A 14,893-nucleotide genomic window follows, 5' to 3' on the forward strand; every position below is an offset into this window, starting at 1 on the left:
CATCCCCCCGCCCGCTTCGATCGCCTTCGGCAATCTCCGATCAGGAAATCCCGTTCAAAGAACGGGATTTCCTGGAGGGCTTCCCCTGTCGCCATGGCGACGGGGCGGGATGACGTCGCCGACGTCAGCGATGTCGGGCCGTTATTGGGAGTCCCGATCCACCCCTCGGCGCTGCCTGGCACTGATTGGCCATGCAGCGCACGGGGTCTGGGGGCCGTGCACGCAACGGATAGCGGCGATCGGGAGCGGGGCGGCGGCGATCAGTGTGCTGGCGCAGCTAGCAAAGTGCTAGTTGCGTCCAGCAAAAAAAAATTATGTAAATCGGCCCAGCAGGGCCTGAGCGGCACCCTCCGGCGGCTTACCACGTGTCACACACGGGGTTACCGCTAAGGAGGTTAAAGAACAAGCGACACCCATGCTAACCTAGAAATAAAAAACACATGTATAAGTAAATACATACTTGCTCTACTTACATAATAGATGTATTGCACTGTCCACATTATGATTCCTGTGAATTTTATAAAGGAAAAGCAGAGAATCCTATTCTAGACAGTTTCCATCTTGGTTACCTTTGAATGAAGCTAATCCTGACATCATTTCCTCCCTCACTCTTTTTTCTTGCTAATAGTGTATTCAGTACCCGCCCTCCTACCAGAGTCTTCAGACACTCCTACCTAGGTCTATACTAGGAAGTGTACTGTCTTATGTCATTAGGAGGGGGAAATAAAGGGAAGAGGAGGAATATATTATTGATAAAAAGATCCCCCAGCATGCAACTGTTTTGATTTTTATGGTGACAATCCCGCTTTAACCCCCTTGGCGTTATGATTGTCTAAAAGCGGTGTAATTTTTTGGCACCCTTTCAGACCCTAAAACCTGGAAAAAATAATGCTGCCAGGAAGATCTGCAGCAGTCCCAATCACTCACTCACCTCCCTGGCTCCAGCACTGTAGTTATGCCACCATCCTCTGGGTGGCGCTGCAACTCTAAAGTGAAATTGCCCGCTGTCGTCATGATGACAGCCGGCAATCTCACCAGCAGTAAGCAGAGCCCCGGAGGAGAGGAAGAAGAATGGCGGCTGACGTCGGGAACCCCTGGGACATATGTAAAAATGCCCGCTGCGCGCATTGCTCTGCACACAGCCTCCGGCGGCTACCCCGAGCAGAGGTCGGGATTACCGCTCTGAGCTGCAGTATTCCACCCCGACCCTAGCTCGGGATTACCGCCAAGGAGGTTAAAGGGGTACTGACAAGTTTCTAGAGGAACAACCTCTCTTCCTCAGATAAACAAAAAAAAAGAAAAAAAGGTCACAAAGCGAATGCTGCTACTGGTAAATGATAGATTCAGCCAACAAAGAAGCTTAGGGTTTCTGAATGTGTGCCTCTCTTACCCATTGTACTTACATGCAGCACTGTGGCGTAGTAATTAGCAATTTCGTCTTGCAGAGGCATTTTAAATACTTACCGAGCCTCCACCAATGTCTGGCAGTCTCCCCATACCTCCTTGCGGGTTCCTAGCGGCTTTTCCGCGCAATGCACGGAAGCCGGCGTGTCACCTGATGCGGGTCATATTACTAGCCAACTTGCATGCACAGAGGACGCCAGAAAGCTGTTAGGAGCTGACAAGGAGGTAGAGGAAGGCTTCCAGACATAGCTGGAGGCTCGGTCAGTATTTGTAGTGGGAGGTTTGTGCTTTTTTAGCTGGTTGCTCAAGCAACTGGCGGTGCCAGATACTGGGGACTATGCTGTATATGTTGCAGTGTTCTGCCCAGAATTTTTTTCCACCCGGGTGGCATGAAAAAGTAGCCGAGTGGGGCAATATGCTTCTGTGCGCAACTCTGCTTACAGCAGAGAAGGAGGTGAGCTACTGACAGCCGGGTGCTCACCAAAACTAGCCGGGTGGAGCACCCGGCTAAAAGAGCCTGGGGAGAACACTGTGTTGGTATTATCTGCCTGCCAGCCTGTAGGGGGAGCCATATGACAAGTAACACCATGAACATTTGCAGTAATGACACATATTTTAACATCGCTTTTAATGATCAAAATGCAAATCTGGGTAAAATTTACAAAGTACAAAATCCTATTAAATATTTTTACAGGTTTCCAAGAATTTATACAGATGTTGAAACTAATACATTTTACCATTAAGATAAAGGAAAAAAATACATTGCAACACAAACTCTACATAAAACAAAATGCAATCCTATACAAACACATAATACATCCATTTGTACAACACAACTTAAATAAAACAGCAATTTATACAGTACATACCACATTTTTCTTTTTAAAAAAAAATTAAATAACACTTTCTCGCGGTGTTTCTCTGGATTGTAATGTAGTGTTTCGATATAAAGAAAGTTTTACCAACTTGGAGATGCCGATTCCTCCAAATTCACACCCGTTAATCTCATCCAAACCAACCGACACCAGTAATGAACAACTACTGAATTTACTACAGTATCATCAGACTTGCTACACTGCAAAGCATGATGGGTGCTGAGGATCTGGAGAGCAAAGAACAAAATGGGCGGCAATACTTCTGCCTATAGATCACAAATGTTAAAACGTATCCTTTAGTATATCTACAATATGCTGAGAATTCAAGGGATGTCACTTGCCAGAACTTATGTCTGTTCTACATTATATGTACTTTGTTTGCCATCATGTACTACACTTTAGGGATTAATACTTTGTAACGTCAGCACCTTACAAACAGCATCTTTGCACTCAGTACTTCACTGGGGTCTGACGAAGCCGCACTGGGGTGAAACATGTAGGAAACTTTTGTGGTGTTTTTAGTTACTGATCATTTAGTTCAGTTTCATGCGTGTCCAGGTGGACTTTGGCTTTACTCATGTCTACTTGCCGCCACAGCTTACATGTACGTTGCTATTTGAAGACCACCTTTCAAATGTGGTCTTTACAACAACAACAACAAATAACATTTGTAAAGCGCTTTTCTCCCATAGGACTCAAAGCGCATAAGCATGGCTCAGACCATCATAGTACAGAGGAAGAATTTTAGAAATCTGGAAATGCCAGGCTAAACAGATGGCTTTTCAGTCTGGATTTTAATAGCTCCAGGGATGGTGCTGTCTTTACTGGGTGTGGCAGGGAGTTCCAAAGAGTAGGGGCAGCATGACAGAAGGCTCTATCTCCAGATTTTTTGAGGTGCACTCTGGGAGTGACCAAGTTTATAGAGCTTGCTGATCTGAGGTTGTGAGAGGTGTGGTGCAGCTTCAGCAGGTCCTTCATGTATCCAGGGCCCAGATTATGCAGGGATTTGAATGTCAGCAGTCCAATCTTGAAGAGTATTCTCCATTCTACTGGTAGCCAGTGCAGTGAGCGAAGGATCGGTGTAATGTGACAGTGGCGAGGCTGGTTTGTTAGCAATCTGGCAATCTGAAGACCACATTTGAAGAGCACTGTTTACATAGCACTTTATACATTCCTTGCATTCTTTTAAACATACTAAAAGTTCTGTTTTAGCATTTGTGATTTGAGAATCTGGAGAGTAGAGGGTAGTTCCTATGGGTATTTGGCTGATGTATTACCACTGAAATGTGCTCACACATACCCCTTTACACACAAACAGTAAATCCAAATGTCTAAGGCCTCTTATAACAACAGTGCGCTTGCAGCATGGCTCAATCACCCCTCTGTGGTTGATGCACGGCGCAGTTACTGCGCAGCAGCGAATCACCCCACACGATGCTTTGTAACTCTCCACTGCTTGATACTCTGGATGGTGGGTTGTTCTACCTCCTCCAATCTGAGCTGGTTGTGCCCCTCACTCTGAATTTGGGCAGCATTGCCTCCGCTTTGTTATATCTTCCAAAGACTATTGTAAGCCAGCCCAAACCAGTGATGAGCGAAAATGGCGATATTCTTTTCGCATTAAATTTCAATAAAATAATATTAAATTTGACTTTCGAGCGAAAATGCCATTGAAAATAATTTTTATTAATAAGTTTGTGATTTTCACAAATTTTTGTGCTATTTTTCATGGTAAAAATACCATTTTTTCTCATGGTAAAAATACCAATTTTTCTCATGGTAAAAATACCAATTTTTCTCATGGTAAAAATACCAATTTTTCTCATGGTAAAAATACCAATTTTTCTCATGGTAAACATGCCAATTTTTCTCATGGTAAACATACCAATTTTTCTCATGGTAAAAATACCAATTTTTCTCATGGTAAAAATAACGATTTTTAACATTTTTGCCAAATTGCAGAAAATACAATGTATTTTCATGAAAAATTTATTGAATTCGAAAATACCATTTTCGGTGCGAAAATGACTTTGGCGAAAAGTCTGGAGCAATAATGGCCCGTACTCATGAACGCACATCTACTTGTTAGTCTATAGCAGCAAAGACTACTGGAGGACAGCTGGAACTAGGCAGCAGTCAGTCTAAGCTTAAAGTGAGGGATATGGATGCTTGAGAGGGGAAGAAGCTGCACCCCCCCCCCCCCCCCCCCTCATAACTATGGAGGGGAGGAAATAACAATGCTGGGCAGTGTAGAGCTAGTCAGCACTAGCCCTGTTCTGTTTATTTCTGTAGTTTCAAGTTTAGTTAGGATTTGGGAAAGCCTTTGGATTTTCTTTAATAACTTACAGGCACCTTGGAAATGTAATAGTTATATGAAAGTGATGACCTCAGGCAGCTGATACAGATGCTACTCAGCATAACAATGTGAAATGTTTAAATCTTTCGATCTGCCAGCCAGACTATAGATGATGGCCATACACTGGCAGATGGCCACCTGATTTGACCAACAGATATATCCTTCTATAATCGGAATCTGATCAGAGAGAGATCCATTCCCGTTACATACTGCAAATAGATTTTTAATACATTTAAGCACTTTTTTAGTTGGGGGGAGACCAAGGGAGGTCCATTAGTTGGCCGTGACCCTAGAGGAGGTTGCCAGGCTGCAACCTCCTCTAGGGTCACGGAAAAAGGTAATGCAAAGGATGGTTATAGCTCTAAAAAAGCAAAGTAAAATCCAAGCCTTCATTCTTTGGACATAGCAACAAGTAAAATCCAAACTATCATTTGTTTCCCATAGCAACAGGTAAAATCCAAACCTTATTCTTAGTCCATAGCAACAGGTAAAATCCAAACATTCATTCTTTTTCTCATATCAGCAAGTAAAATCCAAGCCTTTATTCTTTGCCTATAGCAACAAGTAGAATCCAAACCTTAATTATTTGCCCATAACAACAAGTAAAATCCAAACCTTTATTATTTTCTCATAGAAACAAGTACAACCCAAGCCTTGATTCTTTTCCCATAGCAACAAGAGAAAATCAAAGTCTTGATTCTTTGCCTGCAGCTATAAGTAAATTCCATACCTTAATATTTTAATAGCAAGTAAAAAAAAAAAAGTAAAATCCACACCTTCACCAACAAAAAAAAAAAAAGAGTGAACACTTCCTGGCGACAAAGTAGTAGTGGCGACAAAGTAAAATCACACACACACACACACACACACACACACACACACACACACACACACACACACACACACACACACACACACACACACACACATACATTTATAATTAAAAAAATTAATACAATTAATACAAAAATTAATCCCTTCCACTTCTCCAACACTTGTAAAAAGAAAAAACTGAAAATAACATAAATAGTTGATTAACCACTTTCGGATTTCCCAGACGCATAACTACGCCCCTATTGACTTAATTAGCGGATCAGGGGCGTTTATAAACGCCCCTGCCGCTATTGTGCTGTGCGGGCGCGATCGCGCGCGTGCACGCGCGCGCTCCCGCGCGCCCCCGCTCCCGCGCGCTCCCGCGCTCCCGCCCGCGGGTGCGCGCCCCCGTGCGTGCACGTGCACGTGCACCAGCTTCATTTATTTCTGGGTGGGATTGATGAATGGGAGTAATTACTCCCATCACCAATCAGATGCCTGTAACCATGAATGAGCACTGCTATAAGCCAATAGCAGTGCTCATTCATTTGTGAGGTTTACAAACAATGTTGCCAGCACTTAAGAAGATACAGTTACCTTGTAATCACTCCTGAGGGCTCTTTCACATTAGGGCAGATTTTCTGCGTTTCAACGCAAAGGATAAAGTTTGCGTTACCCAAGGTGAAATGAAAGTCCATAGACTTTCATTTTAGCTTTCACATATAACGCAGCCTTTTTGTGCGTTGCGTTCCACTGCACCCAGGCGCAGTTTTTTGGCCAACGCTAGCTTTATGCGTTACAATGTTAGTCAATGTAAAACGCACACTATGCGCGTTTTTAATCCGTTAACGCAGGCAATCAGTCCCAGAATGCAACAGAGGAACAATGTAGAAAGTTGACAACTAAAAGAAAAAAAAATTACCTGCGTTTTTCTATGTGCAGTAACGCATTGAAAACGGATTAAAAACGCACACTCACTGCAGTGCAACGCATATCAAAACGCAGTAAAAGGCATACAACAAAACGTATGCTTTGAGCGTTCTCCAACGCAAGCTCTGATGTGAAAGAGCCCTGAGAGGATTACAAGGTAACTGGATCTTCTTTTCTTGTAGTCTGACTGCCACCTAGAGGATTTTATAAATATACCAGGACTTATAAATAAATATACCAGGACTATATACCCCTGATCAACCCTGATTAACCCTGATTAACCCTGATCAACCCTGATCTAATCCTAGCCTCCCTTGCTTTTTTTTTATGGTTGGAAATATAGAAATAGTGTATCTTTTCATTTTTTTCTCTTTTTTCTTTTTAAAATGCATAGAGAATAACATTATTACTAAAATAAAATATCACCCTTGAAAAGCCTAATTTGTGGCGAAAAAAACAACCTATAGATCATTCACATGTGATGAGTAGCAATAAAGTTATCAGTGAATGAATGGGAGGAGCGCTGAAATGTAAAAGTTGTTTTGGTTTTAAGGGAAGAAAACCTGTGATCCTGAAGTGGTTAAGGGACTCAGCTTTTTTTTTAAAAAAAATATGTATATCATGAGGGTATATTACTGTTATTTTACTACATATGGACTTATAATTATCGACTGGACACAAAAAATTAAAATCGGAAAAATTAAACCTATATTTTCAAATAATATATTGCCGCATACATTGTACTAGGGGCATAATTTAAACGGTGTAATAACCAGAACAAATGGGCAAATAAAATATCTGTGTTTTAATTAAGGTAGCATGTTTTATCTTAACCTATTTTGGTTTCTGGACGTAGAAACTACGTCCAGAAACCATGTGCGCTACCGCGCGCCCCCGCGGCCGATCGCGCGCATGCACGCGCACTCCCGGCCGCGGATTCGGTAGTCAGGGAATCAATGTATCGGACTATGAAGTCCGATCATTGATTCCTCTCCCCCGCTGAAAAAGCGACAGCTTCTCTCGGAAGCTGCGCCTTTTCTGGCCATTCACTTCCTGATGCGCCACTCTAAGCGTATGTTACGCTTAGAGTGACGTCATGTAAACAAACTCATGGCCGCCATCTTGTGGCCAAAAAGTAATACTACACCTGAAAATAAAAATGAATTAAAATCAACACACATTTACATTATAAATCTATTGTTTACCCCCCACCCTCCCAAAACTACCCAAATAAAATGTTTACTATAAATAAAAAAAACCATTACAATAAAAAAAAAAAAAAAAACATGTAAATATTTACCTAAGGGTCTAAACTTTTTAAATATCAATGTAAAGATGAAATATTTCTATATTTTTTTTATTTTAAACTTGTTAATAGTGATGGATGCAAAATGGAAAAAATGCACCTTTATTTCCAAATAAAATATTGTCGCCATACATTGTGATAGGGACATAATTTTAACGGTGTAATAACCGGGACATATGGGCATATACAATACGTGAGTTTTAATTATGGAGGCATGTATTATTTTAAAACTATAATGGCTGAAAACTGAGAAATAATGAATTTTTCCATTTTTTTCTTATTCTTCCTGTTAAAATGCGTTTACAGTAAAGTGGCTCTTAGCAAAATGTACCCCCCAAAGAAAGCCTAATTGGTGGCGGAAAAAACAAGATATAGATCAGTTCATTGTGATAAGTAGTGATAAAGTTATAGGTTAATGAATGGGAGGTGAACATTTCTCTCGTGAAAACCACGGAACCTGAATGGGTTAAACTATAATGGCTGAAAACTGAGAAATAATTATTTTTTTCCCCATTTTTTCGTATTATTCCTGTTACACTGTATTTAGAATAAAATATTTTTTAGCAAAATGTACCACCCAAAGAAAGCCTAATTGGTGGTGAAAAAAACAAGGTATAGATCATTTCGTTGTGATAAGTGGTAATAAAGTTAATGGTGAATAAAAGGGTGGAGCACTGACTGGGGAAAATTGCTCTGATCTCCCCGTGGGGGTTAAGTGATTAAACATACCATCAGAATATCATAATTAGGAGCTTGTAACACATTACCTTTTATGTAAAAGCTGCATACTATGGGCAACGCTTAAGGTTTGGATTTTACATGGAATTATTTAGTTGGCACCTTTGCCTCCTTCCTTGAGACAGAATTGGAACGACACATTTACAAACTTGAACCCTTACAAATCAGATACTTGTTTGTACACTTTCTCGACGGCTGGAGTTATCCCTCCGTTGCTTCCTGATCAATAGAGATTGTTGGGACAGTTTTTCTCTGAAGAGATGATGAATCGGAATACTGATCATTGCTGTGGTGCAGTGCCAGACTTGGCCAGCAGGTGGCGCAGGTTCCTGATGCTCCTCTGTTATTTGTGTTGCACACCGCTCTAGGGTTGGATGGTCATAGAGTCCATATATAATGTATATTGCACAATCATCCTGCTTTTCCACACTATGCGTGCTGAGGCCTATGCTATATGTATTATGTATACACAGCCAGCCAGACAGTGAAGGTACTCCCATACAATGGTGCATGCCCAGGCGCTATCCTTTTACGCAGGAGCCATCATTGTGACCGCACCCCCCAAGCATATCCACTTCCTCCCGCTCAGAGGAGCCGTTCGGTGCAAAGGAGCCTTGTTCCTTCTCCGAATGGTCATTTAAAAAGCCTGATTTCTTCTTTCTGTATGTGTTCATAGCAGGACTGCACAAAGGGAGAGAATGATATCAGAATATTTTCTTCACATGAATATTACAGAGTCAGCTCAGACTAAGTTTATTTGTATACCTTAAATTCAGCATAATTTATGCATAAAACATTTAGTACAAATATATGTATATAGTAGTATAATCTTGTTATAATAAACTCTGGTATAGTAAACATTCGGGTATAGTAAACTACCTCTCCAGGTCCCGGCCAATCTCCATTATAAGTCTATGGGAACAACGCCTGGTATAGTGAACACCCAGCACACCCCTAGTCACGCATACCATAAAGATTTTATAAGAAAAATATGTTGTTTTATAATTGAAACCACACTGGTCCTTTCTATCCTGGTTCATTTTCCTTCATAGTAACATTTTAAAATTAGTACTATATCAATTTAAAGGATGGGAATAAAGTTTAGAAACAAACACATTTTTTAGTAGAGAAATATATATATTTACACAGAGAGAGGGACAAAGCCCTGAAAGAGGGACAGGGCTCCCAAAGAGGGACTGTCCCTCCAAAAGAAGGACAGTTGGGAGCTATGAGCAAATCACTCTCCCCTCTGTATGCCCATGTGACTGATATGGGAGTGGTTCAGACTGAGCGGGAAAGGAGGAGAGTGAGCAGGTGTCTGTCTATATGTGGCTTAGAAGGTGAGTGCCTATGCATTGCAGCAGCATTTTGTTTGTTTTGCTTTTTTTTTTGTTTGTTTTTTTTTGTTTAAAAGATATTTAGGAATAATTAATTTGAAATAATGATCTATTGTATGTATTAATTGATTTAACTGACATACATACATACATACATACATACATACATACATACATACATAAACTGGCCTTATCAAGTTTCTTAAAGGGGCACTATGGCGAAAAATGTAAAATGTAATATGTTGGCGCTTTATAAATACAATAAATAAATATGTGCAAACATAAACAAATAAGTACATTTCTTCCAGAGTAAGATGAGCCATAAATTACTTTTCTCCTATGTTGCTGTCACTTACAGTAGGTAGTAGAAATCTGACAGAAGCGACAGGTTTTGGACTAGTCCATCTCTTCATAGGGGATTCTCAGGGATTTATTTATTTTCAAAAGCACTTAGTGAATGGCAGTTGTTCTGTCCAACTGCCATAAAACTGTGTAGCGAGCAGGGAAGGTGGCCAGCATTATTATTCAAATTATTTTGAGGGAATATCTTTATAAAGAATAAAAGCCTTGCTGAGAATCCCCTATGAAGAGATGGACTAGTCCAAAACCTGTCGCTTCTGTCAGATTTCTACTACCTACTGTAAGTGACAGCAACATAGGAGAAAAGTAATCTATGGCTCATTTTACTCTGGAAAAAATGTAATTCTTATTTGTCTATGTTTGTACATATTTTACATTTTACAATTTTTCACCATAGTACCCCTTTAGATCTCCCACGGATTCACTCTAAAGCCTTATACACACTTTAAGTTATGATTGGCCAGTCACTGACTACTTTTACCACTTCCATGTAGTAGGAGGGCTAACAGATATTGGATACTATGAGCAGATTCTGTAGGTAAATCCTCATACTACACAGAGGTGGTAAGATTGGTCAGTGATTGGTCAGTCATAATTAAAACAGTGATACAGTCAAAATTGTCTTCATGTACAAAATAACCCAGACAGAAGCAAAACCCCTGGTTGAGATTTGTTCTAGGCCTTTCTTTGTTCGGTCCAAACACAGATAACAGGTTTGTGGTTAGTTAGGGGTTAAATGATCACAATCTAGTGTGTGAAGTGAGCACTGACCTCCAGCGCTGTCAGTAGGAAGTCGTAGATGCCGCCATGGTTACTGGGATCCATCATATCCTGTATAAAGTGGATTTCGGCTCCCAGATGCTGGATCCTGTGATGAGAGGAACACACGGACACAACTCAACAAAGGGAAACATACACATGTATTCATTTATTTGTGTATTAGCTATAATTAGCTTGCAGCCCTAATTATCACTCCTATATATTGTATTGTCAGTCAAGGCAGATGGGGGGCTATGCAGTTATTCATATTTGATGCATCTTCCAGAGAAAATCTATTCACAAAAGTCAGTCACACGACACAGAGATCTGAGCGGTAAGTATGGAGCTGCCTGCACAATGGCAGTGCCCGTTGACTTTTGGCTCGAGGTTTGCCTCGGGTACACTTTAAAGAGAATCTGTACTCTAAAATTCCTACAATAAAAAGCATACCATTCTATTCATTACGTTCTCCTGGGCCCCTCTGTGCTGTTTCTGCCACTCCCTGCTGCGATCCTGGCTTGTATTTGCCAGTTTTATGCAGTGTTTACAAACAAAAGACATGGCATGCGATAGGCTGAGAACAGCTCAGTCTGTGACTCATAGAGCCTGCAGGAGGCCTGGAGAGGGTGTGTATAGCTTCTATCCTATCACAAGCAGAGCAGCACATTTCTGCCTGACTGCCTGAGCCCGACAAAGCCGTCAGAGGAAAGAAGATTTGATTATATAACAGAGATAACACAGCCACTGTGCAACTAGGAAAGGCTGCAGTAAGACAGAGCACATTAGAACATGTATAGGAACTTATAGGATAGAAGAAATAAGGATGAAAATTTTGTTACAGAGTCTCTTTAAATTGTGCTGGTGATAATAATGAATATCTCTGGACAGGGCCGAATTTACCATAAGGCACTGTAGGCATGTGCCTACAGGCTCCAGATGATAGAAAGGTGGCTCACTCTACTCCTGAGCACCTCCCATCCTCCTTCCCTATGCAGAGTCCTGATGAGAGTGTAAATGAGGTTTCTCACCCTGCTCTCAGCATTCCACAGACAAGAACTACCTTCAGTCAGGGGCGCCTCTACTTAATACTTAGGTTCCTCTATCTACCTAATATTTGGGGCACATCTAGCTACGTAATACTGAGGGTACCTCTGATTACCTAATACTAAGGGGCACCTGTATCTACCTATGACAGGCAAGGGAAGTAGAGAAGAAGTGACAGCTGGGCCAGCCAGCACACTTGGCGTGCGGTTCGGCAGGGGGTTGTAGGTTCACGGAGGGTGAAGTCTAAGGTGCCAGGACATCTGTGCCTATAGGCTTCTGTAAAGTGAATCCAGGCCAATGATGTTCATAAGAACCAGAGAAGGTGCACAACGGCAGCCTCCACCACTGGTCTGTAATATATGGCTGTACTGCATGAGGAAGGTGCATGAGATTACCCGGCTCTGGACACCACATAGATGAGCAGGGGAAGGAGGTCGTCCATCGGCAGGTTATATTCCTTCCCCACCACTCGTTTCACGGTTGTTTCAATCTCCTTATACGTCTTCAGGATGATCTCCAGCTTCTCTTTTGGGTCCACGGTGGAGCTGTAACACAAGATTTTACAAAATTATCTAAAATAATCCCTAAAACGTCATTTGTTTCTAACGAAGCTCTCATAAACTATTTGCAGGCTGGATCTACCATGAAGGTCCGGCCTGCAAATATCTAATCTAGGGGGTGGAGTTTGGGTCACCTGGGGCCTGCCTCCTCTCAGATCTCCCACCCGCCTTCCTGGTACACACACTACCCTCCTCATCCCCGAATCCCTATTCAAATCACCTGATTGGTCACTGCTAGACCATTGGGACCAGTTAATAATCCAATCATATGTATAGCATTTTTCTCCTGTCGAACTCGAAGCACTCAAGAACTGCAGCCACTGAGACACGCTCAAGAGGCCACCCTTCAGTGTTAGGGAATCTTGCCTTGAACTCCTTACTGAATAGGTACTGACCCTAGCCAGGATTCGAACCCTGGTCTCCCATGTCAAAGGCAGTGCCCTTAACCAGAACGCCATCCAGCCACTAGTTAGCATAAGGAGCAGCGGACGGCTGTGATTTGCCGGTCTGGTGCCATTAACCCCTGCTTTATTGGTCACATGCCAAAGCTTCCCCTCTGACTGGCCAAGGTGATCTCTCACCGGTGATGGGGTTTATATGGGGGGGGGGGGGAGAGCGCAACCTCCGAAGTTTGATTCAGGCAGCAAAAAGTCTAGAACCAGCAGGAGAATTGTGAGTGTGGAGCCCCAGGCCGAGGGAGACAGACAGTTATTTTGTGTTTCTTCCATTTGAGAATTATTACGCCAACTCTTGTCACCTTCTCGCTAAGCTGTTTGGCCCTGTTGCCCAGTCCAGCCTTGTGCAGGTCTACCATGTTGTCCCTGACATCCTTAGACAGAAGTGATAGTCACGTCTAGGAGAACTCATGGAGAAGCATGTGATCAGTTTGGTCAGGTGATAGATATGTAAGTCTCTGATTTGCTAGTCATGATCATGTGCTAAAGCAGGATGTGATTACAGCAAATCAGAGCTTTACAAATCTGTCAGCTGATCAAATTGATCACATGCTTCTCCTTGAGTTTTCCTAGACATTACCATCACTATTGGACAGCTCTCTGTTCTTGGCCATGGTGGCTAGTCTGTAACAAGCTGGGATTAGGAGCTCTCCATTTATTATTATTTATCGTATTTAATATGCGCCAACATATTACGCAGCGCTGCACAATAGATAAATGGGGTTAACATACAAGGTATGACATACAAGGTGCTCACAACTAAAAATAAGATCATGCAAATGTCTAACAGTAGTTCGATGTATTTGGTAAAGATAGATAAAGTCTGATCTAGTCTGCGAGAGGGGTGTCCGACAGTGGGGGTGCATGTTCAAGCTGGACACACTAGGGCGGAGGGCCCTGGCAGGGGCTCAAAACCTAAACAGTGGGGGTAGAGACACAATAGGTACACACAATAGGTAGGTTTAGAGGGTGTCCAGCAGAACGTATTATGGTATTGAGTGTGAAAAGGTGGGTCTTGAGGGCTCTTTTGAAGGAATTAAAGGTGGAGGTGAGTCTGATGGCTGGTGGGAGTGAGTTACAGAGAGTGTGGGCTGCCCTAGTGGAGTCCTGCAATCGCACGTCGGAAAGAGAAGTGTGTGATGTGAACAGGTGCAGGTTGTTGGAAGATCAGAGGGGGCGGGCCGGTATGTGCCTGTGGACAAGATCGGAGATGTAGGTCAGGCAGGTCCTGTTCACCGATTTGTAGGCACAGCGGTGCAATAATCGGGGATTCTTCCTGTGTGGCATTCGCTGTCTTATATCTATGACACCATCTAGTGGCATCTTGAGACACAACTGTATCATCATTGGGCCACACCTGGCTATTGGGAGAAGGAATGACTTGCACTGGGGCACATCTGGCTACAGTGGAGAGGGCTATACTGAGGAGGGGGCTTATATTCGAGTCAATCACTTTTTCCTGGTTTCTGAGGGGAAAGTTGGTACCTCGGCTTATACACGAGTATACACAGTAATTTTTTGTGATTACAATTTTTCTATTACGAGCATAATCGTAATTCTGAAAATGTACCGAAATAGTACTTAGCACATTGCGATGATCACTAGTACTTACATGATCTTCTGCAGACACTCGGTGGCAGACTGGAAACACTTGTGCCGCACGATGGAGTATCTCTGAAAAACAGATCACATCTCGTCACTCCACCACTCGTCACATGACTTTTCTCTGTATATAAAAATACTAGTGACAAGCAGAAATGATGCCTATGCATCATTACGCATCGTAATTCGCAATTAGGCATTGTAATCGTAATATGAAATTTCATATGTAATTGTAATATTTCATAATGTCGTGTAATTTTGCATAATTTTTTGCATAATTTTGCATAATTTTGTGCCAACTTAAGCTGTTAATTCCAAAGCCCCCCATACATGCTATTGCTACCAACATTGCTA

At 42.1% G+C, this 14,893-nt stretch overlaps 1 protein-coding gene across 1 annotated transcript in view; it reads right to left on the reverse strand.

Annotated features, from left to right (window-relative positions):
- Positions 1-7,774: 7,774 nt before the first annotated feature.
- ALS2CL (ALS2 C-terminal like) overlaps positions 7,775-14,893 on the reverse strand; it is a 101,365-nt gene continuing 94,246 nt past the window's right edge. Inside the window, exons 24-27 of the mRNA XM_068235178.1 lie at positions 14,550-14,611; positions 12,318-12,467; positions 10,891-10,987; positions 7,775-9,103 (exon numbers count right to left, since the gene is read on the reverse strand). Coding sequence (XP_068091279.1) covers positions 9,056-9,103; positions 10,891-10,987; positions 12,318-12,467; positions 14,550-14,611 — 357 coding nt within the window. The 3' untranslated portion in view covers positions 7,775-9,055. The remainder of the gene's footprint in view (positions 9,104-10,890; positions 10,988-12,317; positions 12,468-14,549; positions 14,612-14,893) is intronic.

Source organism: Hyperolius riggenbachi, chromosome 5 (assembly GCF_040937935.1).
Source record: "Hyperolius riggenbachi isolate aHypRig1 chromosome 5, aHypRig1.pri, whole genome shotgun sequence".
NCBI lineage: Eukaryota > Metazoa > Chordata > Amphibia > Anura > Hyperoliidae > Hyperolius > Hyperolius riggenbachi.